Source organism: Ascaphus truei, chromosome 7, assembly GCF_040206685.1.
Source record: "Ascaphus truei isolate aAscTru1 chromosome 7, aAscTru1.hap1, whole genome shotgun sequence".
Taxonomy (NCBI): Eukaryota; Metazoa; Chordata; class Amphibia; order Anura; family Ascaphidae; genus Ascaphus; species Ascaphus truei.
Genome location: NC_134489.1, coordinates 96983261 through 97008762, shown reverse-complemented (window position 1 = coordinate 97008762; position 25502 = coordinate 96983261). Strand labels below are relative to the sequence as shown.

Here is a 25502-nt window from a genome sequence, read left to right as displayed (position 1 = left end):
TGGCTGTGAGTCTGTTCCAAGGGGACTGCGTGGGGTTGTGTTCCACCGGTGGTGACTGTTTGCCCGTCTTCCACTGTTACCTTCGCACGGCTGGATGTCAGTGTGAGGAATTACCCTGGCGTCCCATTTATATGGTCTTTATACCTACATGCCTATTTCATGTTCCTTATTTGTACGTGTATATTACCCCCCTTTTTATACATAATTAAAATTATTTCAATACTACACTGAGGGTTTTGCGCTTTTCTCTTTTTATTCTCTGTAACAAGATTAGTCAGGATGTTTGTGAAAATGAAAAGCTTTCTTATTCAGGTAATTTAATCAATGTATAATTCAACCATGAATAAATCACACATTTGGTATGTATATCTTTATATAGCGCCACTAAGGTGCATAGTTAATGTTCAATTGCGGGGGAAATAAATTAATTCTTTAATGTTCTTTACCTGGGAAATGTTTGTTTAATCACTAAATGTATTACATCTACAAACCAGCTTTTTGTATTATGAACAGTCTGTTAATTTGTTCTCGATGGGAAATTCTGAGTTGTTCTTTCTAAAAGCTCAGACTACTATGGGCACAATACATGCAAGCAACGGGGTTTTTTTTTTTTATTGCTTGGGTTCTGTTTCTTTAAAATGAGCCCAAACATGTCTGATGCATGCTCATTTATTTTTATTCTTCACATGTTAGAAAGTTGAAACCTTTACATGTATGTTAGCGCTATATACTGATATACAGTCTACTCAGCGCTTCACAAAGACAATACAGTACAGGGAATTATAATAATACACTAAGCACAGCAAAGTCAGACAATAGGAAAGGAAATCCCTGCCCTGGAGAGTTTACAATTTGTGGTATGATGGGAGACTTACAGAGGCAGCAGGTGAGGGCATAAGTGCAGTATATGGCAGTCAGTGCTTGACCACAATTGTTGGTAGGAGTGACTGAGTGTGGCATAGTAGCCATGATTCCAGGCTATTGGGATGCTGGTCGGTATTACATTAGATGGGTTAATACCATTAGCAGGGAAAGAGGTGGCGTGGGTGAGAGCAGGTGTGTATATGGCTGGGTCCAGGATTAGGGGAGAGATCCCCAGCAGCAAGAAGAGGAGAGAGGTGAAAAGATGATTTTTGGGGTGCATTTTATTTAGGGGTCTAGAAGTTGTTGGGAAAGATGTGTAAATAGTGGTGCAGTGTATGCACATGTATAGGTGAAGGGGAGGTGCGATGAAATGTGGATAGGAGGGGAGTGGGGAAGTTGGTGAGAAGAGAAAAGTTTACAAAGGAGTGAGAAAACAGTCAATAGGGAGGGAGGTAGGAGGAGAGAGTTCCCTGGTATTGGAGCATAAGAGTAGGAGTTGAAAGAGAAGGTATATGAATCAGGCCTGGCAGGGCAGTGTAGCACTGAATATTAAGCAGCAGCTTAGAAACTGAATCTATAGATGCGTATAAATTATCAGAGCATTTAGAAAGTAGAGTTCTCATAGTTGCAGAGTTGTTGCTGTTGAAGTGGAGAGTCAAGTTCTTCTTGTAGTCTTCACCTCCAATATTAACTCCACAGTCAAGATAGACTGACTTAAATACTCTAAACAGATTCACTTGACTAATAATTAAGGGAGGGGTTTGTCTATTCAACCCAGACAGACATACCAAGGAGATGTTAATTAGATATAAGTTCTGCTGCAATTGGGGTTAAATTGATAGAATTAAACTCAGACAGACTTACCTGTGTAAAGAAATGAATCAGAATGTTAGTCCAGATATTCAGTATGCATCCATGTTTAAAGATATAGAAAACATCCAGAGATGATAACTCCAATATTACTTCTGCGAAACACTTCTGATTTGTGAATATAAAAATGCTAATAAATGTTAGCTTGCCCCCCTTTGTTTTATATAAGTTCCTTTTAAAAAGCAAACTTAATCTGAAAACTAAATCTCTATCTTAACTGCAGTGTCATGCATTTCTAAAGTTCAGAGCTTTCTGTCTAGCGCTATAGTTTTGAAACATCATTTTATTGGATGTTTTGTTTTTCATGCAATTTTTAAAGTTCATTTCTTATTGCTTCCAGTATGTAACCTTTATCATCATAGCATGGCTAGTCATACTATGTTAAGCATTTTTTTAACATTTGGTCTTAACATTTTGTAGGCATATACAATGTTTTGGATAACGCATGGGAACTGATGTGTTCTTTATTAGGGAGAATTGCATTTCCTACAACTTTATAAGACAACTGTAATTTTAAAACATTCCCTTTCTAGTCGAGCTATTGCTGATTAAATATAAAATAACTTGGCATTCAGTTTGCCACTGGTCCATCTTGCTACAAGCATTTACCCTTTTGACACTCTTTGTGTGTATATATACACAAATGTGCCATAACACAAAATTATATACATATATATATATACACACACACTCACTCTAATCGGATTAAATATCTGACTTCACTTTCAATTCGCATCAGTTCGACATTTCATAATTTATCCATAAGGTCTTTAAATGCACAGTAACAAGTAACATATATAGTAGCACTTCGACATTGCAGTAATACATTATTTAACATCACTACAGATAATTTCTCCTACTGCGTTGTTTCTGGCTGCCAAAGTGGAAGAGCAGCCACGAAAACTTGAACATGTCATCAAAGTGACTCATGCCTGTCTTAATCCAGAGGAAGCACTTTTGGACACAAAAAGTGATGTAAGTGAATATGATTCAACCTATTTGCAGCTGCGTTTTTTTAATAAGCACTTCTTTTAAAGCAAAACACTTTACTAATTAATTTTCCAGTACAAGTCTGTAAAGTAACCGCTTTTTGCCATTCCATTGTAACAAAGTGGTTTGTTGCTATTTTAACTAAATTAAACCGATCAGATTTATAAGGGGAATGGGCGTGATGTGTGTAATTGCTTTCTGGATTAAAATAACACAATTTCCCCCCTCCCCTTTTAAGGCATACCTTCAACAAGCTCAAGAGTTAGTAATACTTGAAACCATACTGCTACAAACATTAGGTAAGTGACAGAATGCAGCTTCTTGTCGTCAGAATATGCCTGGCCTTTGCCCGGTACTATTTTTTTCTGTGTACTTATTTTATTTATTTCCCATATATCCTGGTGGTGGCTGTGATTCTAAACTAAAGGCCTGTGTTTTCTCCTCCAGGTTTTGAGATCACTATTGAGCATCCTCATACAGATGTCGTGAAATGTACCCAATTAGTGAGAGGTCAGTTATTCTTACTGATTGTGCCGGTACTTGTCTGTGCATATATATGTAGTTATAGGTCCCGCGCAAATTGTTTATAATTAATTTGTCTCCTAAATGTTACAATGAATCACGATTAAGGAAATTCATTTTCATGGCAATATAGATTTCATTTTGTAGTGCTTCATGTCATATTTTAAATGTCTATTCCTAGCTGTGTATTGTTAAAACATTTATATAGGTTATATTGAGCAACTAATGTCCATGTTAGTGTTCAGATAGTTATCTAATTTGAGACAACTTGTGAAATAATATACTTGGTTGTAAATTAAATATTTTCACAATTTCTCTAATCCCCCCCGCCCCCCCTAAAAAAAATTCCCCATTATCACCAACTCGTTACTACAATTCAAGAACTGAACAAGTCTCCCTAGTCCTACACATTCATTTTACACAATATCTTAGTTTGCTTCAGTTTACTGGTTAAATTAGTAAATGACTAGTGTATAGTGCAGGGGTCTCAAACTCAGTCCTCAAGGGCCACCAACAGGACAGCTTTTATGCATATCCCCGCTTCAGCACAGGTGGCTCAGTCAAAGACTGAGTGACCTGTGCTGACACAGGGATATCCATAATAGCTGTCCTGTTGGTGAACCTTGAGGACAGAGTTTGAGACCCCTAGTCTAGTGAGTTGGTTTCCTAAATGTTACAATGGATCATATTGAAGAAGTTCATTTTAATTGCAATATAGGTGGTGTTGAGCCATTGATGTATTTACATGTCTGTTCTTGGCTGACATGTAATAGTTTTTTTTTTCTCTTTGTTCTTCTTACAGCAAGCAAGGATTTGGCACAGACATCCTATTTCATGGCTACCAACAGGTGGTTATCCTGAACCTTTGTTGCACTGTTGTAGCACACTATAGCTTCCTTTACTGCAGGGCCCCCTTCCTGTGTCTTACTACCCATGGTCCATCAGGAGATTGGGCCATCTACAGTGGTGGTACCTTCCTGTGTGCAATGCTATGTATTGTACAAGGACCTTGGACACAAAGGGGTTAAATGCATATTAAGAAGTGTAGTGTTGCTTTCTGGTCATTTTCTCGATTCTGAGTGCATAAGACTAAAACTGGTAGCCTGAATAGCATCTAAAGATTACAAAGAACTAAAACTTAACCTAGAAATTCGAGCATCTTGGTAAGTATAATGATATTTCAGTTTGATTATTATAGTTAAATGACAAATTTATTTAATATTGAAGATCATTACACAATTTCAGCTATTGGCTTTGTCAAAATGCATTGTACAAATTGTAAGCTTGGCATTTGGATGCATTTGCAATTTTATTAAACAAACCATAAAGACAAAAAAGTAAATATTTCACAAATTAATCTTTCTGTTTCAAATCGCGCCATTTGAAGAAGCATGAAACTCAGAATCTAGATTCAGCGTAGGACTTATTTTCTCACCTCTTTCATGGGGTTTTTTTTTATATTGGCGATTGGACCAAACCTATTTTGATCTCCTTAGGCACCATAATATATAAATTTTTATTTCTTTTTTCCAGTAGATTGTCAAATTGATTTGTTATAGGAATACATTTTTGTGTGTGTGCGCGTGCGTGCGTGTGCGTGCGTGTGCGTGTGTGTGTGTGTGTGTGTGTGTGTGTGTGTGTCCTTTCCTGGCCATGACTGTGTATTTTGTCAGTTCTCTTAATCCGTGCCTATGTGATACTGCACAGAATGCAGCATGACAAGTATTGTTACAGTTAAACTTTCAAATGTCAAGTTGCCCTTCTCTATTTCAGAGACATCTAAACGTAAATCTCTAGCCGATGGTTTTTCTGTTAATTTATTTTCGTTTTCAGCTTCACAAAGATTCTGATATGCAGACATATTTTGTGTTTAGTTTTTGAATTGTGGTAATGAAAACATATCTGCTTTTGTACTTGCTTTGGTGATAATATATTCTTTTTTTAATTTATTTTTATTATTATCTACACACACACACACACACACACACACACACACACACACACACACACACACACACACACACACACACACACACACACACACACACACACACACACACACACACACACACACACACACACACACACACCTCCAGTCCTTAAGAGCTATTAATCAATCAGGTTATCGGGATATCCCTGTTTCTGCACAGGTGGCTTCGACTGTGCTTCAACTAAATAAAAAGTATCTGTCTTCAACTGAGCCACTGATTGATCCACCTGTGCTGAAGCAGGGATATACTGAAAACCTGACAAGTGGGGGCCCTTGAGGACTGGAGTTGCCCACCCCTGATCTAAAGACTCTGTTCTGGGGAAAGTCTTCATTCCTCTGCCTTAATCCCGTTCCTCAGAGATGAAAGTGCTTTCTTTGGCATACCATGCTGGCTGTTTGCACACCTTCTGTATACTATTAATGTACAAACAGCTGCACGAATTACAACACATATTTGTATTATAAAAAATTGGTTTATGAATGTCTGCGGCTTTCATAAAATATTATTTTAAGAGACTTCATTTTTTGGAAGCATTTCTATTTCAGCTGTAATTTATTTTAGTCATTTAAGTAGATATCATTTTGTTCTGATAGTTTTTGGAATGTGCGTTCCTACTTGGCTACATCGGAGTACAACAATCTTGTATGATTGCTGTGTTGATCTGTTTAAAAGGCATCAGAACTTACAAAGTATCATGTATTGGAGTAGTAATCAACTCAATGCTTAGCCATGGAGTTCTGTTTGTTTAATTTGTAGCATTTTGTGATTAATGTAAATACCCATAAAAATGGGGGTGATTATAGGTCTGTCATTCTGAGGCAAGTGTCGCGAATTCCCAAGCACTTTTAAGCGTGTCTGAATTTCTGTGGAATAGATCCTTAAGAACGAACAAAGCAACAGACCACACGTGATGGAGACTTTCAAGTAAAAGATGTCTGCGATACTAGAAAATTAGATTGTAGGCATACCTACATAGTTTTAATGTACAACTTGGGCCCCGATCCAAAAGAAAGGGTGCCAAATCTTACTTCATCGTTCCTCCCATTCAACTGTTAACCCTTTTGTGGGTCAGGGCCATGGAGTCTCTTATTTACTACACTGTAGATCCCAATATTGGTGTTATATTCTAAGACATTTTATGTTGTATTGTTACAAATTGGATGTATATTTGCAATGGAATTCTGTTCTATCAAACTGTAGTTCATCATTTAATTGTGAATCGTATTCTGTAAATCGTAAGCGCTTGACGTAACTTGTTTTTGTGTTTTACATTTTGGTTTTCTTGTTTTTCATGTTTGAACTCTTTTGATCTCCTGCTTTGCCCATCCACACGCGTGTACAGCCTGCACCTCACTACTTTCTGTCTGGAGTACAAGCCGACAGTAATAGCATGTGTGTGCATTCACCTGGCTTGCAAATGGTCCAACTGGGAGATTCCTGTGTCAACTGATGGGAAGCATTGGTGGGAATATGTGGATACTTCAGTCACGTTAGAGCTGTTAGATGGTAAGAATTAGAAATAGCAATGTTTTAAAATATGTAATTCCAGTGATTCTTTTAATAAACAATGTTTTTGAAGTACTATATAAACATTCTTGGACAACCACCTTGTCCCTTTTATGTGGGGAAAAAAATAAATGGACTGCTGGTTTCATTAGGCTCTGAGGCAACACCAGCACAACAAGCTTCTTATAGAGATAGTATGTTGGTACCAGAAAGTGCATATATTATTAATGCCCTTATTTATTGAAGGCTGTACTTGGAGAACAATAAAATCTTTGTGGTTAACTCTTAGAAGTGCAGAGGATGTGAGGGGGGAAGAGTAATGGGTTGAAGTTTTACATTTTGTGAAGAAGTCTGACATGGGGCTGGTTTTGGGGAAGAATGCAGGGCCACCATTGGTTATTTAGCATTGTAATATATAGAGAGAAGTGCCACATTATACTGTCTTGATATTTTTATTTAAACTTCGACTTCCAAAGTAGTTATTAACACTGTTACAATTTGAAAGTACGCCCCGTCTCCACTCGTCTATTCTTTACGGGAATGGGAAGCAGGGTGACAAGAAACGACGCACATTATTTCCTGCTTCACCCCTGGTTACGGAGATGGTTACGGTGAAAGAGGCACCAACACTTCTTGGTACTTAAATCCCCCATCCTTCACACAAGTTCAGTAGGAAACAGCCACAGATGACATGGATAACCGTGATTTTGTTTCCCCTGGAGGGAGTAGAAATGCGCTACCTTCAGCGGTAAATATCTTAGGAACTAGGGGTTCCCAATAACATGTTCCAGTTTCGGACGGGCCTCCTGCTTCTCTTTGTGGAAAAAATAAGAAGGGTGGGTTAAAAAAAAAAAAATGGAGAATTGCTGCTATAAGTAGCACTCGCTATAAAATAAGAGGCATAGAGGTGTAAATCGGTGAGATGGCAACACCACAAGGTCAGTGTAGTAATAAAAGTAATATGTGGGTGACGCGGAAACTAAAGGGGACCCCCTCATCCCCAAACGACAACCTATGTACTCATAGACGTTCCCAGCATTCCACTTGTTTACAAGAAAAGTCTGGGGGGAAAAGTCCATTGAGCTGCTATCTGCGGGAGAGAAGGGGCGTTCAGTTTACTGGCTATACTTCTTTTGTATTTTTATTTATTTTTAAGAAAGCCAATTTACTGCCTCCACTTGTCAAGGTACCAAAAAGAGGTCTGATTTGCCCACCTGCTGGTAGTTTCTTGCAGGCTGTGAACCTCTATTCCAGTGTTTTTTAAACTCTTTTTTATTTATTTATTTTAAATTTTGGTTAAGGAACCCTATAATTATATTGTGGAACCTTAACCCTCTCTAATAGCGCGTCTGAGATCAGATGCAATGTAAGGAACCCCAACCCTCTCTAATAGCGCGTCTGAGATCAGATGCAATGTAAGGAACCCCAACCCTCTCTAATAGCGCGTCTGAGATCAGATGCATTGTACGGAACCCCAATTCTCTCATTTAAATTGTTGTACAGATGTAGCTAACCTAACTGTCTTCAGTGCCACTGCCCCCCTCGGTCACGTGACTGGAGCTCACGGCACTGGAGGCTTAACACTGTGGGGGTTCCCATTCAAAAGCATGGAGCCCCACAGCAGACATGGTCTCCAGCGCCACAGACTTTCACTTTTGTGGCCGCTCCACCGGAGACTGTAATTCTGGCTACATCTATATGTCCTATATATATGCCCAGATCTGTTTTAAAAAAAAATGTGCTAAATACCATGCTGTTTTGTTTTTTTCTCTTTCCAGAACTGACACACGAATTTCTGCAAATACTGGAGAAAACTCCTAGTAGATTAAAGAGAATTCGAAACTGGAGGGTAAAATTATTATTATTTTTACGCAGCTATAGATGCACTTTACACAAGACACTCTTATAAAGCAGACATAATCCAAATATTCACTTCCACTGCAATCAATCTGTGCACTCTGTAAACGACCACAAATAAAAGGTTCTGGGTAGATGCAGACACCTGAGACGCACATAGCTTTAAATCCAAGTCCAGAATCGGCAATAATTACAATTTTGGTTTGATATAGTTTTTAATGCTGTGGTTAGCTGTAATTTTATGCCAAATGTGTTGTGGGGGTGAACTCAGAACTCTAAGTTGCCTATTGTGTTACCTTGTGGAGAAATACAAAATGTTGACATCTTATAAATTGTAATTTTTGTGGAATACATGTATTGCAGGAGAACATTTCACTCCGTAAAATACATAAAACCGCCTCCTGCTTTTTGCTTACGGAGATTACGTTTATTTTATTTTTTTTCACACCAACCAATACTTTGTTTTGGCTTTGTCACCCTAATCACATATGTCACTATAAAATCAGAAGGTATTTATCCGTAAGGGGGAACAAATGCTAGATGGCTCATTGTGAATCCGAAGATGTTCTTAAAACTGCTTTCTGGGCACTGATTATGTATTCGTTGTTGACACATACTTTTGTTGAAAGAAGCCTATATTTCTTGGTATCTATATCTGAAAAGGTATTAACATATGAAACTGATTAAGAAAGTCCAGTGCTTTATTGTAACTCCAGTTTACCTTGTAAATAAGACTGCTCTCTTGCGTTGTATACAAAGTGTTTGTTAACATGTAATGTAAAATCGACTTGAAGTTGATCAGTAGTCATTTTTTTTTCCCTCCATAGGCTAACCAGGCTGCAAAGAAACCTAAAACAGACGGGCAACTTGACAATACTCTCCTTGGTTCATCACTGGTCCAAAATTCCATTTTGGTGGATCCTGTTGTTGGCATCTCTGCAAATTTTCAGAAGGCCTCGACATCTGCATTTCCTGCACCAGTGTCTTTGAACTCTGGAAGTATGCCCATCCAGACGACTCATAATCCTGAGGATTTGGCAATATTGACCACAGCAATGCCGGGTACCTCCTATAGTATGGCATCGCACCAAGAATGGCCTCAACATCAAGAGCAAACTAGGACTGAACAAGACTATAGCCAGAAACAGGAAACGACCCTCCCTGTTACACAATACAATATGAACTTTCAACAAGGGACCACTGTACAGCTACATCCCAGGTTACACCATAGAACTGACAAGGGTTCTGAGCTTTCTGCTGTCAAATCAGAACCTGCTCATAAGTCAGCAAGCGGCAAACACCACGGACAAATTTATATTCCTTCAATGGCTATTTCTCACAAAATGTCATTGGACAAGTATAGGGAGAAACGCAAACTTGAATCTGTTGACATTGACGTGCGGGAGCCGTATGCACCTGTCCATGTTGAACAGCCAAACAAAAAGCACACCCAAGCAGCCAGTAGCAGTTCTGTTACTTCTCCTATTAAAATGAAAATTCCCCTTGCAACTACCGAAAAGATAGAAAAACATTCATCGGAGAAAAAGGAGAAAAGTGTTTCGCTCAAATTGCGGATACCTATTCCGTCATCAGAGAGAAGCTCCAGCAAAGAAGATTTAAAAATGAAAATAAAAGTATCTTCCGCAGATAGACACAGCTCATCAGATGAGAGCGGTGGAAAGAGCAAACACTCAAGTCCGCATATTGGCAAAGAACATAAGGAAAAGCACAAAGAGCATTCTTCCAATCGTCACCACACTAGCAGCCACAAGCATTCACATAGTTTTGGCAGTGGGAACAGCAATAATAGCAATAAACTTAGTACGGATGGAATGTCATCAACTGTTTTGAGGAGTCCTGTTGGCCTGAATAACGATGGTAGTACCTCTAGCTCCAGCTCATCAAGAAAGAGGCTGCATACCAATGATGCCTCTCACAACCACCACTCCAAAATGAGCAAAAGTTCCAAAAGTTCAGGTAGTTCATCTAGTTCTTCCTCTGTTAAGCAGTATATATCCTCTCACAACTCTGTTCTTAACCTTCCCTTACCCCCTCCTCCCCCTGTCACATACCAGGTGGGCTACGGACATCTCAGCACCCTCGTGAAACTGGACAAGAAGCCAGTGGAGACCAACGGCCCTGATGCCGGTCACGAGTACAGTGCAAACAGCCAGCACATGGACTACAAAGATACATTCGACATGCTGGATTCGTTGTTAAGTGCCCAAGGAATGAACATGTGATTAGCTGTTTAAGATTTATTATGTCTCTTATTTTATTTTTAACTTAATTTAATAATTTGTTAGTATGGGAAAACTTCCTGATCTAACCTTGGTAACATCTGTTGCCACAGTTTCAACACATTTTATAAGTGCTGCTTTTACCCTTCACTCTGAAAAGAAGAGGTTATAGTAAGATGTCTTTATCTCCACATCTGATAGTATTATACATACTGTAATAGCATGGAAGATGCATATTATTTCTATGATTCTAAGAACGTAAGAATGGATGGCTGCTTCTAAGTCTAGAATGCCTGAAGCATTACTTATTTATAATTTTGGGCAGTTCAGCCAACATTTCTTTGTCACTTAGCTGTTTGGATGAGTGTAATTTTTTGTTTTCTTTGTATTTAAACCGTATGTATGATATGCATGATAAAGGGATAAAAACAGAGTATACAGACACCTGTTTACAAGAAAGTGGAGAAAAAAAATGTACATACATTTTTGTATGTTAGATATAACCATACAATACTCAGGTCTGGAGCTGCTTGTAAGTATAACAAGATATACAGATTTAACTTTATTTTATCTCGTCAGAGTCCATCAGAATACTAAATAATGGTGGTTCTTTGTCGTCTCAAATCCATTCAGTGCTGCCAGGGTCCTGCAAAGCGTTGTTGCAGGCTTTTGTGGCACTGGAGCGGTTAAACTGTAGGCCTTACTGGGATCTGCTGAACAGGACACCACTACAGAGGACATTTGAAGCCATGAAGCCTCGTGTTACACATTATCACCGAGCAGGCAAGAGAGGAGTCTGTGCCTCGGCTTACCTTGGTGACCAAACTGGCTCTTGGTTGATACTTAGGGTTGTGAAGGAAAAAAAAGGAATCAAAAAAAATAAAGTTTACATAATCTTTTGCTGTGAAGTGCATTTAAGTGTCTATTGGCTTGATGCAGTAATATAGAGAGAGAGAGAGAGCTACTACTTAATAATAGTAATGTAGATTCATGTAATAAAAAAAAAATGTAGGAAAAAAAGAGACAAACGTACATAGTAAACTATTAGTAAGTTGATCTTTTGTGTTCTTTTATATGCACATACACCAGAAGTTATTTTTTAATAGCTTACGGGGGGATCACTATTTCTATTAGTGCTTCAGAATGATGGTTTTGTTCTGAATTCCAAGAGAGTACTTGTTTTATTCTGCCATATTTCTTTTTCAGATAAATGCAGTCTTCACAATTAGAGTAAAAAAAAAAAAAAAAAAAAACACATTTTCTTTTATTCCAATAATAAAATAGTTATCACTGACGTGCATTGTACTTGTGATTTTAGGATATGAAATCGGAGGTTGTTTTTTTTTTTTTTTTTCAGAAGCTATGTGAAAAAAAGTCGACAATGAAACCACTCCTATACATTTTACCTTTGTCTGCTAGTGTCCTAATATTGCTTGTATATGATATGTGCAGTCTCTTAACATGACTGGCATTTTATATTAGTCTCTTGCATCCCGAAACGTTCATGCATAGTCACCGTAATGAGTCCGATGATACTTACTGTAACTGTAATCGATGCTGACAGACGTTAAAATAAAGGGTATATTTTTATTCATTACTTTGTATTTGAAAGTACTGTATGCACTACTGTAAGTCACTTTGTAAACTGGAACAATGGGTTGATATTTGTGCGATTCGTATGTTACGTGTTCTAGATATGGTGCTGGACAATTTATAATGGAGAAATTTTGAGGGACAAGTTAAATGCGCCCTGTTGCTTTGCAGTAAAGCAAGTCCTTGGACTCTTGGGTTGTATACCTGGACATTCTATCCAACTCAATTCCATTTGTCCATTCTATTATCAAATTGAGAAATGATGGATGATTTAGAAAGAACCTAACAGCATTGCTGTTTTGCCTTAAGCTTTAGAGAGACCAATGCAGTCAGTGAGAATCTATACGTGTAAGCTGAATGCAGTTGGCAATTTGTCGTGAAAAATATCTGCTTTATAATTTGTAATGGTTCTGATTAGTATGCAAACAATATAATGTTCCCTTTGGTGACCATGTGATAAACCAATGGCTACAGTGGCATTACAATGTGAAGGTGTACCGTTGATATTGTAAATCCAGAAGGATGGTAATAAAGCAGGATATAAACATTGTGCTATAAAGTAACATTGTTTCTATGAGCAAGTGTTGGCTGCAAATCTTGCTAAAAACGTCTCCACGTGATACTTTGCTGTAACGTCTAATTTTTATGGGGGGGAGGTTGGGGGAGAGAATAGTGCTACAAATGTTATGGTTTGTTGTTTTTAAGCTGTAAGGGAAATGCACGCTGCAGCGGTATACAACACCAGGAAATGTTAACATGACTGCTCATTTATTGTTAAAAGCATTGTTGATTTGATTTGTATAATGTATGAAGCATAAGGTGCCCAGTGTGTGATGTCTTTTACCATATGGATTTTCAACATGACTGCTCAAACATGTATACATATATCGTTACTGTTTTGCTTTTGTAACAGACACAGTATGCTGTGCTACAGGGATGGGCAACTCCAGTCCTCAAGGGTCACCAACCGGTCAGATGTTCAGTATATCCCTGCTTCAGCACAGGTGACCGAGCCACTGATTAAGCCATTTGCTGAAGCAATGAGTGATTGATCCACCTGTGCTGAAGCAGGGATATCCTGAAAACCCGACTGTTGGTGAACCTTGAGGACTGGAATTGCCCCCTCCTCCTGTGAACTACCATTTATAGCTACAACTATGAAATTTCTAGAAGCCTCAAAACTCCTTAATGGGTATCAACTGTAAAACGAAGCTATATAATGCACTGCTGCAGTGAATAGATGGACACAAAGTATACACATTTCTGTGAAGTGTTTAAATGTATTTGGGAGGTCTGGTGTTTAAAAACCTTGTCCTTTTTAAAGTGTAGTGTAATGCAATTTTTAAATTGTGTTTTTGTAATTAAAATATATTTTTCAAAATCACTTGTTAAAATACAGTTTTGTAAAAAATGTTTATAGTTCAAAGCCCTTTTAAATATAGATATCTATATCTATCTAAATCTAACTTTAGCTCTTCACTACTTTGAGTATGGCAATGTGGGAATTAATGATGGTTTTAGTATATGAAACTTCTTAAACTTACCCTTTTCACTTATGAAGGCAAGGTTGTTACAAATTAACTTCCCAAATACATTGTCCACTTATATGGATCTGAAAATTTGTTTAGAGCATGTATACAGTACAATGTTAAAGTAGTATTGCAGGTTGGAACCATTGTAACACAGTATGAATTGTATTTGTTTTTTTGTTGTTGTTTTTTGCTTACTCCTTGGTATATACATGAAATTGTACTAATGTAATACTTTGAACTTAAGCCCTTTTCTGAGAGAATCAGCTGGCATCTGCCCCTTGCATGATGGTATCATTTCATGTTTTGTTGTCGTCATTGTTTTTTTTTGTCAATTTTTGTTGGAATCTGCTTGCACGCTCAAGAAATAGTTTAGGGGCTCAATCTTTTTCTGTGGCCTTTAAGCTGCTTAGATGATCAGACGTATAGATCTGTTATTATGCAGTAGTTTACAAAAAGAAGTGGTGCTTTATTCCAAAAGATCCAAATCGGTAAATACAAAAATTCCACTTGTTTTGTAGCACAGTATTAACAGACAAAGCGTCCTTTGCGTGTGGAAAGTATTGGTTTTGACCAATTATAAGGCAATTTTTTTTTAAGTTGAAAAGTACATACTTGCCTTTGTCAGACCCGCCCACTTTGCGGCGAGCCAATCAGCAGTCGCATGTATGGGATAGGTGGGTAAAATGGAGGAAGCTCCACCGTTGGGGCCTGAAGCAGCCATGTTGCATGTGACAGGAAGCTCAAACCAAGAGACAGACGCACAGTGACACTGAGACACAGTGTGTGTGCTCGCGCGCGCTTTTCTTTACAGCTACTACTGAAATTAGGGGGCCCCCCTATAATCGGGCAAATACAATAAATGAAGGGATTGTATAGATATATGCTAAATACTATTAGAATGTTCTAAATATAAAATCAAATTTGAATATGTAATGCAATATTCGAGCAAAAGCGCATAATTAACGCATTTGAAATATTTGAAGTTTACTTTTTTGTACTTTGAATTTGTGTATTTTTATTTTTTTGGTCATGCAATGCACTCTTTAGATTTCCGACCTGAGGGATATAGAAAGATCTGTTCTGTTATAAGGTTATGGCATATCTTATGTATATATATATATATATATATATATATATATGTATGTATATGTGTGTGTATATATATATATATATATATATATATATATATATATATATATTTTTTTTTTATAGTTGACGCATCCTCACCTCCTTAAATATTTTGCTTGTGGGATTTTTTTAATGCAGTTCAATGACTAACAATGTGCGTTGCTTCCTATCTCATAATTTTGGGTTACATTTTATAGATTTGTTGGATTCCGCAAAATTCTCTGTTTCTAATCCGCTCAGATGCGCTTACTGGTTTGTGTAGTTTTTTTTATACAATGGATGTCTGCACATGCTTCAATTTATTTATTTTTATTCTATATTCTTTTGTACATTCTAGAATTATTATTTTTCTAATTGTGGTAAGTTGAGCAGTTACAATTTCTTTTTTACGTTCAAGTTTAATTATTCAAGATTGCAAAGTCTTATCGATCTATCTGATGCATATCAAATGTATTTATTGTAAGTTACAAAAAGCAAATATTTCAAACGGTTCCTTTTCTATTAGGCTGCAATATGAGGTAATCTGATCAGTGAGCAGAAGGAATAATAAATATGGCCTGGTAAATCTCTGTGTCCATTCCATCCATCAGGGAAATATACAGGAGGTATTTGGGCGGCTGGTAACATGCCTCGCTAAGAGACTAACTTAAGGACTAATGTTACCTTGCAACATTGTATGTTCAATGTAACAATTCTAATTAAAGCGCTGGCTGTTGTGTGCAGCAAACGACAATGCCAAGATTGTGTGTGTGTGTGTATAGATATAGATATATATATATATATCTTTTTATGTATAGTCTGCCAGGCATTTAAGGTAAGTAGGGACAATTTGTATTCTGAATAACCGCACTGAAATGGAAGGAATAAGATAAAAGCATTAATGTAGTTGCACTTGTTTTTTTTTGTTTGTTTTTTTTATATATATTATATCATTTAGACCTGTCTGCAACATGCAAATGGGCACACAGTAATATTTCCATTTGCTATATGCTTTACTGTGGAGGGTTTTTGTCACTTTTTTTTTTTTTACCCACCATAACTTTACTAAGTATGGTGAAACCTATCCCTGCTTCATTTTGCAAAGCCAGTATAACCAACCCCACACTGAGGAGACCAATTAAGGTTGAAATGGCTGTCTGTGGTGGGTTTACTGGCTATGCATCTTAATACGGGCTGTGCTCAAAAGCTGTGATATGCAGCAAGCATTAGCTTACAGGGGACCATGTCATATGGTTTTGTGACACTGCTCATTTGCATGTCATTTCCTAGAATCCCTTGCTGCAGTGGAAGGACTGGGTGATATTTTTGACTTTTGACCCACCAATAAATAAATATATATATATTTATATATACTAGATAGACATATAGAGGTCTCTTTTTACCTTTTTCATACTGACGGTAGTGCAGGGATAGCCAACCCCAGTCCTCAACGGCAGGGCCGGATTAAAGTCTATGTATTCCACCAAGATAGATATATAGATAAATATTTGCATTGTATACAATGTATAGGTCCCATAATATAATCATAGAGCTATATAATATGAGTGATATTTTCTCTAATACTGGTAGCGGTATTGCCTTATGTAACTGTCCGCCTCTAATGATCGAGGGAGGCATGAGTTAGTGGGCAGAAGGATGGAGAAGATGCCTGGAGTGCTTTGTTGTGTGTGTGTGTGTGTGTGTGTGTGTGTGTGTGTACACAATTTAAGTTTGCTTTAGCAGTTTATTATTTTTGGGGGCCTAAAACTTTTTTTTGTTGGGCCCCTGTACCCATTGTGCCCAAGGGATAATCCAGGCCTGCTCAAGGGCCACCAACAGGTCAGGTTTTCAGGATATCCCTACTTTAGCACAGGTGGCTCAGTCGAAGACTGAAGCAGGGATATCCTGAATCCCTAACCTTTTTGGTAGCCCTTGAGGACTGGGGTTGGCTGCCCCTGATGTAGGGGATAACTCTGTTTGAGAAATACTTAGAGCAAGTATTGTACTTCTGTGACAAACTATACCCTGTTCACTTCAACTTTTGAATCGGTGCAGCATTGTTTTCACGGGCCATTTTCGAATTTGTGGTTGACCCTGAATTTGACTAAGGCCGAGCTCATACACTCCACCTGCTTGCGAGAGTGCGAGCTCTTGAGCCGCGCTCATGGTGACGTGCACGCTCGGGTCTCTTAACCTGTGTTCCTATTGTAGTTCCTCAAGTGCCCGCGGCGCTGTAGCGTGTCGACACTGCTATATTTTGGCCCGACAAGTAAATTTGTGATTTCAGGCTGCAGCCGGTGATGTCGGCGTCACGTGAGCTGGTTCAGCCAATGAGGGCGAACCAGCTCTGTGACACGTTCGCCACGCCCCTGATCGCCTCCCCAATCTCATGCAGCCTAGTGCACACATCGCTGGGGCTGCAGGAGTGCGCACGGTAGCGCCACCACCATGAGTGCGGCCTTACCGTGCTGCATGGCTGTAGCACAAGCGATCTGTGCTCAGTGTTTAAGGCGATATGGGGGGGAGGGCGGAGGCATGGCTATGACATCACAGCTGGTTTGCCGTGATTGGCTGAACCGCTCACGTGATGTGGCAGCCGCCTGAAAAGGCCACATTTGTCTCCTCAAAACGCTGCCGCGTCAACGCGCTAGTTCGCCTTCATGCACTTGGATTACTCGTCTAACAAATGAGTGCGCTTGTCGTGCACGCCCGCGCATGCAGCAACTCCGCAGGTATGAGCTCGGCCTAAAGCTTCTTAGTTATATATATATAGATGGAAAAATGACAACAGTTACATTGTTTTAGATAATGGATTACAGTTAACGTAGCACTTTAGAAAGGCATTACACAGACAACCAAAGCGCTGCGGCTAAATTGGGGGAAAATGTATATTTTTACGTGAAATTATTAAAATGGATATTCGTAAAGCGTTTGTGTTCCCTTTACTGCCTTTTTTTTTTTTTTAATCTCTAATGCCTTTTAAAGTACTACAAAGCAATGAATTGCTAGCTCCTCTGGCAGCAAAAGGCATTCAAGCCCAAGGCGGACAAATGCAACTGAAGGACTCATGTAGGACCAGATCCACCTGTCTTTGTAGCACTTTCAGTGAGCGCCCCCTACCTATAGCTTCCGAGAGTGCACTTTTTATTTCATTTTTTTGTATGGTTTTGCTAAACTCTTGATCTTAATATGACAGAAGTGTTGATTTTCTGCCTGCTGAAATCAGCTGCTTTAGGCATAACAACCCTAAACTGGGCAGTGACAGGTATAATGGGACATAGAGAGAAACTAGTGCAGGAGTGGCCAATGCCTGTCCTCGGCCACCAAGTCGGGTTTTCGGGATATCCCTGCTTCAGCACAGGTGGGGGATATCCTGAAAACCTGACTTTGTGGCTCTCAAGGATTTGAGTTGGCCACTCCTGCTCTTCAGGATCGCATTTCTAGTTGTCAAACCTGATGTCATTTCCTCCCCTCCCCACCTAGCTTTCAAAAAAAATGTCTGTTGCATGTTAACATCCTTTAAAGCCATAAAATACCAATCAAGATTTTGAAGGTTCAGTCTTGGTACGCAATACGCAAGTGAAAATATTTGATAGATACTGCATAATTAATGTGATCTAAAAGTACAGTGACATGAAGGACGTGAGATTCTGACCTGGAATCCACTTGCATTGTGGTAAATACTTTTTCATTGTATGCGGATTAAGCAATGTTTTAAGCTTGTAATTTCTGACACATTGTTTCAACACTGGCGGTCTTCACTGAGACTTCCCCCTCAAATGTCAGCGTATTGAAAAAACCTAAATGCTTAGTGTAGCTATTAAATATAGCTGTTATGGAATAAAAACATAGTTTGGCCCAGATTCCCAACTTGTTGGTGGTTGTTTTGTATTGGTTCTATAGATGAAACATATTAATAAAATTGCTTATCTTTAATTGATGCCCTAAGAGTGCTTCGTAATAAGATCATGCTTGTTTGATGCCAGGAAGGGGCTAGCCGCAAATTTGTTATTTATTAATCAAATGTTTTACCAGGAAGTAATACATTGAGAGTTACCTCTCGTTTTCAAATAAGTCTTGGGCACAGAGTTATGATGACAAATACATGGTTACATTAAGTGAGCAGGGTTATACATTATATACAAGACATAGTATGTACAGTTAGAGCTAATATGTTCTAGGCGTATGTAACAGTTACAGACCAGATTGCAATGTGAGACAGCTTTAGTTTTGACAGCACTTGGACGGGTGGCGGCTGTGAGAATCTCCGGTAGGTTGTTCCAGGTGTGATGTGCATGGTGGGAGGAGGAGCGGCCGGATACTTTGAGCTTTGGGACCATGAACAGTCTTTTGGCGTCAGATCTCAGATAAGTGCTGCATGTGGTAAGGGTGAGGAGCTTCCGCATAGCTATCTTTTAGTGGATTGATGTATAAACCGGGCATAAATACTTCTATTTGGAGTAGGAATAAATAGGGTTCATTGTCTCTACTGTTGCAATAACGTGAAAGCAGTCAGCAATTCTGTCCTTGCCATTGTTTCTACTAGTTTTTCGGTTTTACAAATCCCTGTGAATACAGTATATAGAGTTCTGGTTATTGCCTCACTTGTCATTTTTTTTTTTTTTAATGCAATTTTTTCCCAAGTATTTAAAACATGCATAAGAATATTACCTTTTGTAATACATTTCCCTATGAGGAACCCTGCAGGTGGGTTCAAGGTACCCTTAGCCGACATGGCTGCTGAACCCAGTGTTAAGGTTTCATTAACACAGGTCAGGTTTTCTTGATAACCCTGCTTTAGCACAGGTGGCACAATCGGACCACCTGTGTTGAAGCTGGGATATCCCGAAAACCTGACCTGTTGGGGGGGGGGGGGGGGGAGGACGCCTTGAGGACTGGAGTTGACAACCCCTGATCTGGAACAATGCAATGTATACATTATGCATAGCATAACACTAAAGCAACATCACAGATTCGGGGGGGGGGTTCCTCAGGTTTATCATAGTGCAGTAATTTGTAATTGTTTTTGAGTGATCACAATAGTAAGATGTTGGCATTCCCTATAGCCGCGTTGGTTAAGAAATAAGGGGGATTATGTGCACTTTATTCTCATAGGAGTACATTACTTTCCTGTGCCTTTTTATAGTTTTGTAGAGCATAATCTATCCTTGACAATAGGTTGTAAGAACTCCCTGCTTGCTGTCTTAGGCAGCGTCCATGGAAGGACAGGCAGCGCTCAGCCGTGCGGACGCTCCGCGCTGAGCCCCGGCATTCTCAATGAGGATGTCTTTAGAGGGGGCTCACGCGAGCATCTGCAGGCGTGCTGAGGCGCTGGGATTTTCTGCCGACAGCAGAGCCTGTTTCTCAGCGTGCTGTAGGCTGAATACACCCAATCAGCACGAAGCAGCGTCATGACGTTGATGTCGGCGCTTCGCGGGCTATTGGCCCGGTGACATCACTGCACCACCGCCCCCCCACCCCCCGATCGCGCACGCTGGCATGCCTGCCAGTCCATGGAATCGCTCCTGACCGAGCAGGCAAGCGTCAGCGCTGCTCAGCACGGCTCCCCCCCTCTGGACGTAGCCTTATTTTCTCAGTAATGTGCTTCTTAGGCCCTGCTCACACAGCACGCTACATGACGTGCGTGCGCGGTCGTCACAGATGCCTGTCGGCCAATGGTAGTGTCCAGTATTGAAATTACCATTGGCTGCAAAGTACAGCGACGCTGCTGCAGCCGCGGGAGTCTTTTCAATCTGTGGGGTCTCTGGCTGCAGCAGCGTGACGTCAATTTCAGTAGCCAATCAAACGCCTCGGCTGAATATGCACTGCAGAGCGCTTGTTAGCGAAAGGAGGGAGTAAAAATTAGTAATATATATTAATATTCTGAATTATTTTATACACCCCCCCCCCCGTGCCCTTAGCAATCCTTGCTCTATCTTTCGCCCGGTTCCTATCACCGGTTCTGCTTCCCTCTCCCGCTGAGAACACCCTTCCATCACTCCATTTCCTTATTCATGCTGCTCATCTCGGTTCCTCTTCCCCACTGCCTCTAACTTCCTCCATTCTATTTCTATACAGACACCCGTACACCTTGTGTCGCATCATTCCGTCTGCTGGGGATGATCACACATCGCCCAGCAGACGGAGGCGTGCATGCTGCGTCGCGAAGTCCTCAGTGTGAACGCGGCCTTATTCTTGCTTCACATGTGGCCAACACTGTTGCATCCGCTTGTATGCTCTCGTGGTGAAATAACGGCGAGGCTGACGCACTCTTCCTTGCGAGCGGCTGATTTAAAACTGACCGCTTCTGCTGGTCCATTGTGTATGTTCAGCTGCAATGCCCCAGCAGGAGACTTAACGTTGGCTGCTGAACGCTGTGCTCTTCATTCATGTATTACTAGTTATGCTACTGCAACTAACCAATGTATGATGTCACAGGCACCGGTCCACAAAGCTCTGTTATTGACTTAACGGGGCATTAACTTAAAGCATCGATAAGTGCCAATGGGCATCTTCAAATCTTACCAACGCAGTATTAAGTGCTGTTTTCAGCCGTAACAGTCCCTTGCACTAGCTATAACGGATGTTCGAGCTAATGCTATGCAAAAGAGGTGTTCCCTGTCACGAGAGCTCAGCAACCAATTTTACTAGTCACAAGTGATATATATATATATATATATATATATATATATATATATATATATATATATATATATATATTATCCCCTAGAAACACAAAAAGTAGCACACCTGGGATATATGCTAATAGGAGTCATTTAAATCTACTCTGCATATCCAATCAGCATATATCCCAGGTATCATCTGTGTTCCTTTTTATGCATAGGTGTCTCCCCTTCTCTCTTGCTCTTTGTCCCGCCCCCCCCCCCCCTTTAAGCATAACACGATCCATGCTATTTCAAGCTAACACGAGGCAGTGCTGACTTCACATGGTGTTAAGCTTATGCTAATGAAATCACTAACAGCTGTTGGTTTTGTATATATTTAGCTTTCTGAGTTTTGATAACCTGCTGTTATGAGCCATGAGTTAAAGGAGCATTGAGGTTCTGGACCACAGTGGGGTAATTGAAGCCTGTTTAGAGGACTCGTGCGAGCCATGAGTTTTACCATTGCAAGTAGGATAGGTCTATTTCAAAATAGGCGTTGCATGGGCTCCTAATTAGTGTAAATGACTACCAATATATGCTGTTCAATGAGCTCTTTTCCTTGATGCATCCAAGTACTCTTCTTTTTCTACACAAAACTAGACTACAGAATAAGAATTTTATGGATTTGTTTAATTTGGTTATTTTAACAATCCTTACACCGTCGTTAATAAATGAGCAATCCAAGCAATATCCTACTTTTAAAATATTTTTTATTAAACAAATCAGGTCTGTAGTATTAGACAATACTTACGGTGTGTTTTTTTTTATTTTAAAATTCAACTCTGCCATTTTTAGTTTATATACTGAGCATGCTTTGATTTTCTATAGCAGGCTTTAGCCCACCTCCCCAGCAGTGTCAGATCTTTGTTACACTTTCCTGTTTGTGATAATTTGTTGCCAATATTCCCAGCGATTTGAGCTGCAAACTAACAATAGATAATGTTACCTTCGTAATATAAGAATACATTGTAGCTGCTGAGTTACACTGACTAGGATTGATTTGAAACTGAAAGGCGGCTATTTAGTGAAGCCTGGGAAACAGGATTTTGCTGATTGGTTCTCCCGTAATCGATCTGAGGTAATTAGTTTTCAATGAAAGGTAATCAAATGCTACATATATTAAACAAACATTTTATTTTTTATGCTGTTTGGATTGACTCTTTAAATAGTATTTTTTTTTCCTTCTATACCAACAGATTTCTTCAATATTGTTAGATCTTGAATTAAAACAAGAAAAAATGGGTGTGAATAGCGCTAAAAGAAGAGTTGTGTTTCCACAGTACTGCGAACTCGCGGCACGGGCGGATTAACACTGCTTTATCGTCTGCGGCGCAGCGAACAGGAATTCTGCTACAGCTGTATAAGACTACGGGGGTCACTTCAGAGCAGGGGTGGCCAACTCCAGTCCTCAAGGGCCACCAACAGGTCAGGCTTTTAGGATATCCCTGCTTCAGCACAGGGAGTCACTGATTGAGCCACCTGTGCTGAAGCAGGGATGTCCTGAAAACCTTACCTGTTGGTAGCCCTTGAGGACTGGAGTTGCCCGGCCCTCCTTCAGAGTATACAGAATTGCCCAGTAAGGCGTAGATTATAGTAGGCGCATGCTGTTGCGCGCGCACCTGTCGACCGAGTGATGGGTGAACTAAGGCGGGAGGTGTGGCGGACGCGTCACCAGGCTGGTTCACCCTCATTAGTTGAACCGCTCACTTGACGCGGCCACTGCATGAAAAAACAATCATTTGTCTTTCGAAAAATCTGCCGCGCGCACTACGGCCGGGCCGATAGAACTTCTGCACTTTGTCCGCGCAGCGCGGGAAATCACACGCACCGGCGTGCCTACTAGAAACGTAGCGTTGGGCCTTAGAACTGTAACCTTGGGCTGATCTGCGTGCTGTGAAGGTGTCTCTTCGTCTTTCTTTGGAGGATTCCAGCTCCGTTTTAATGAATGCCGCCGAAATCTTCCGGAATAAGTATCTTAGAACTTGGGCCTTTTCTATTAACGCAACACAGAGCAGCATGCACCATCATCCACTGTCACCAGGGCATGCAGGCGTAACATAATGTGCTGCTTTCTGCCAATGTTGTGGGTGGGGGCTGAGGAGGGTTTGGTTTGCGATCTCCCTTATTTTCTAGTAACGAAGAGCAAAATATCTAATCGTTTTATTCATTATAAAATAAGTGTCGTTTGTGGTGCACACCTGCAATACTGCTTTAAAATTGTTACAACTGGTGGATTTACAATGAAAGTTCCTTTTATTCCAGCACTGCAGTTAGTTATGTGCAAATGTACACACGGCATGATGAATTAATGTCTGTAATGTCATATTTGCTTCCTTTGTTAACCTCATAGTTTCCTCTTAATGAATGGATGTTGCAAGAGTTGCACTGCAGAAGGGCGCTCGTGTTGATCCCTGTGTAATAAATAAAACAATTAGTTTCTTAATGATATTGATTTTTTTACGTGTTTTCAACATTCTGTTTTCACTTCATACTTCTATTCCAACATTGTATGCTGTTAAAGGTAACACCATGCCCTGTGGTACCTCAGGCCTGGCGTTTTACAAATTGATGACCATACTAGCTGGTATTTGGTATGGTAATACTTCAAAACATTAAGGCAAGGATGACCAATTCCAGTCCTCAAGGGCCACCAACAGGTCAGGTTTTAAGGATATCCCTACTTCAGCACAGGTGGCTCAGTCGTTGACTGAACCACTAGTGCTGAAGCAGGGATATTCTTCAAACCTGACCTGGTGGTGGCTCTTGCGGACTGGAGTTGGCCACCCCTTGACTTACGTGGGGAATGAATTGCAATGCATTGTTCTTTGGGCTCCACTAGAATTAACATTTATTAATCCCTGCATGCCTATTTTAACATTTTCCTTTTAAGGTATTTTGTTTCTTAACTCTTATCAACATTCAGTACATGAAAGACCTTTTAGAATGCCGCTCACAAGCATTCCACATGCCATTACGTTAATTAAGGGAAAGATGGGGTTGGAGTCTGTTTGCTCAATAGAACGCTTTACCATTTCCCTAACTATTAACAAAATTCTTTGCGGATACAATTTGTGTAGAGACCTTTGGAGCTATCCTGACATCCCAAAAAAATAAATAACATTCTACCGAGCTAATAAGGTTACTGAACCTTTGGCATATACAATAGACTACAGGCAGTCCTCGTTTTACAACGCTTCGCTTTACAACGAATGGCTTATCCAACGCTATGCAATGCATACCTATATTCATTTTTACAACGCCAAAATGGCTTATCCAACGCTCTTACGATACTTTGCAACGTTGTGTATGTGTGTATATATATATATATATACACATTCACATAAACAACGTTGCAAAGCGTCGTAAGAGCGTATATATATATTATAATACTACATAATATTATATTATACTATATAATATATTATTTATTATGTTATATTATATATATAATACAGTATATACACTATATAATGTATGTGTGTGCTGCATATCTTATTGCCTGCATAAAATATTTGGTGTATTTTAGTGTTAAAAATGCCTTCAGGAACAGAACCTTTCATTTATACAGTGTTCCTATGGGAAAACGTGTTTCGCTTTACAACGTTTCGCTTTACAACGCCATTTTGAGTAACGCATTGTGTCAGATAACCGAGGACTGCCTGTATATGTATTTCTGTGTGTTGGATTTATGACAGAATATAATAGCCATGCCATTCCATGGATGGAAATTATAGTTTTTTATTTACTGATATAATTGGTTGTGTT

The 25502-nt window shown here is 39.6% G+C and overlaps 2 protein-coding genes across 8 annotated transcripts in view; one reads left to right on the top strand and one right to left on the bottom strand.

The window, feature by feature from the left end:
- CCNT2 (cyclin T2) overlaps positions 1 to 25502 on the top strand; it is a 39114-nt gene that overhangs the window by 2720 nt on the left and 10892 nt on the right. For 2 of the 7 annotated variants that reach the window (XR_012802723.1, XM_075609530.1), the window contains exons 3-9: positions 2581 to 2709; positions 2963 to 3023; positions 3172 to 3234; positions 4049 to 4094; positions 6580 to 6743; positions 8522 to 8592; positions 9428 to 10839. Coding sequence is in view for 4 of the 7 variants with exons in the window: in XM_075609530.1 (XP_075465645.1) it covers positions 2581 to 2709; positions 2963 to 3023; positions 3172 to 3234; positions 4049 to 4094; positions 6580 to 6743; positions 8522 to 8592; positions 9428 to 10839 (1946 nt within the window). In the remaining 3 variants the exon portion in view is untranslated. Of the gene's footprint in view, positions 1 to 2580; positions 2710 to 2962; positions 3024 to 3171; positions 3235 to 4048; positions 4410 to 6579; positions 6744 to 8521; positions 8593 to 9427; positions 15659 to 25502 lie in introns of those variants that run through there. The other 5 variants (XR_012802724.1, XM_075609532.1, XM_075609531.1 and 2 more) reach the window with 5 other exon arrangements.
- The window catches only part of MAP3K19 (mitogen-activated protein kinase kinase kinase 19), a 41321-nt gene continuing 39061 nt past the window's right edge, over positions 23243 to 25502 (bottom strand). Inside the window, exon 15 of the mRNA XM_075609528.1 lies at positions 23243 to 24148. Coding sequence (XP_075465643.1) covers positions 24082 to 24148 — 67 coding nt within the window. The 3' untranslated portion in view covers positions 23243 to 24081. The remainder of the gene's footprint in view (positions 24149 to 25502) is intronic.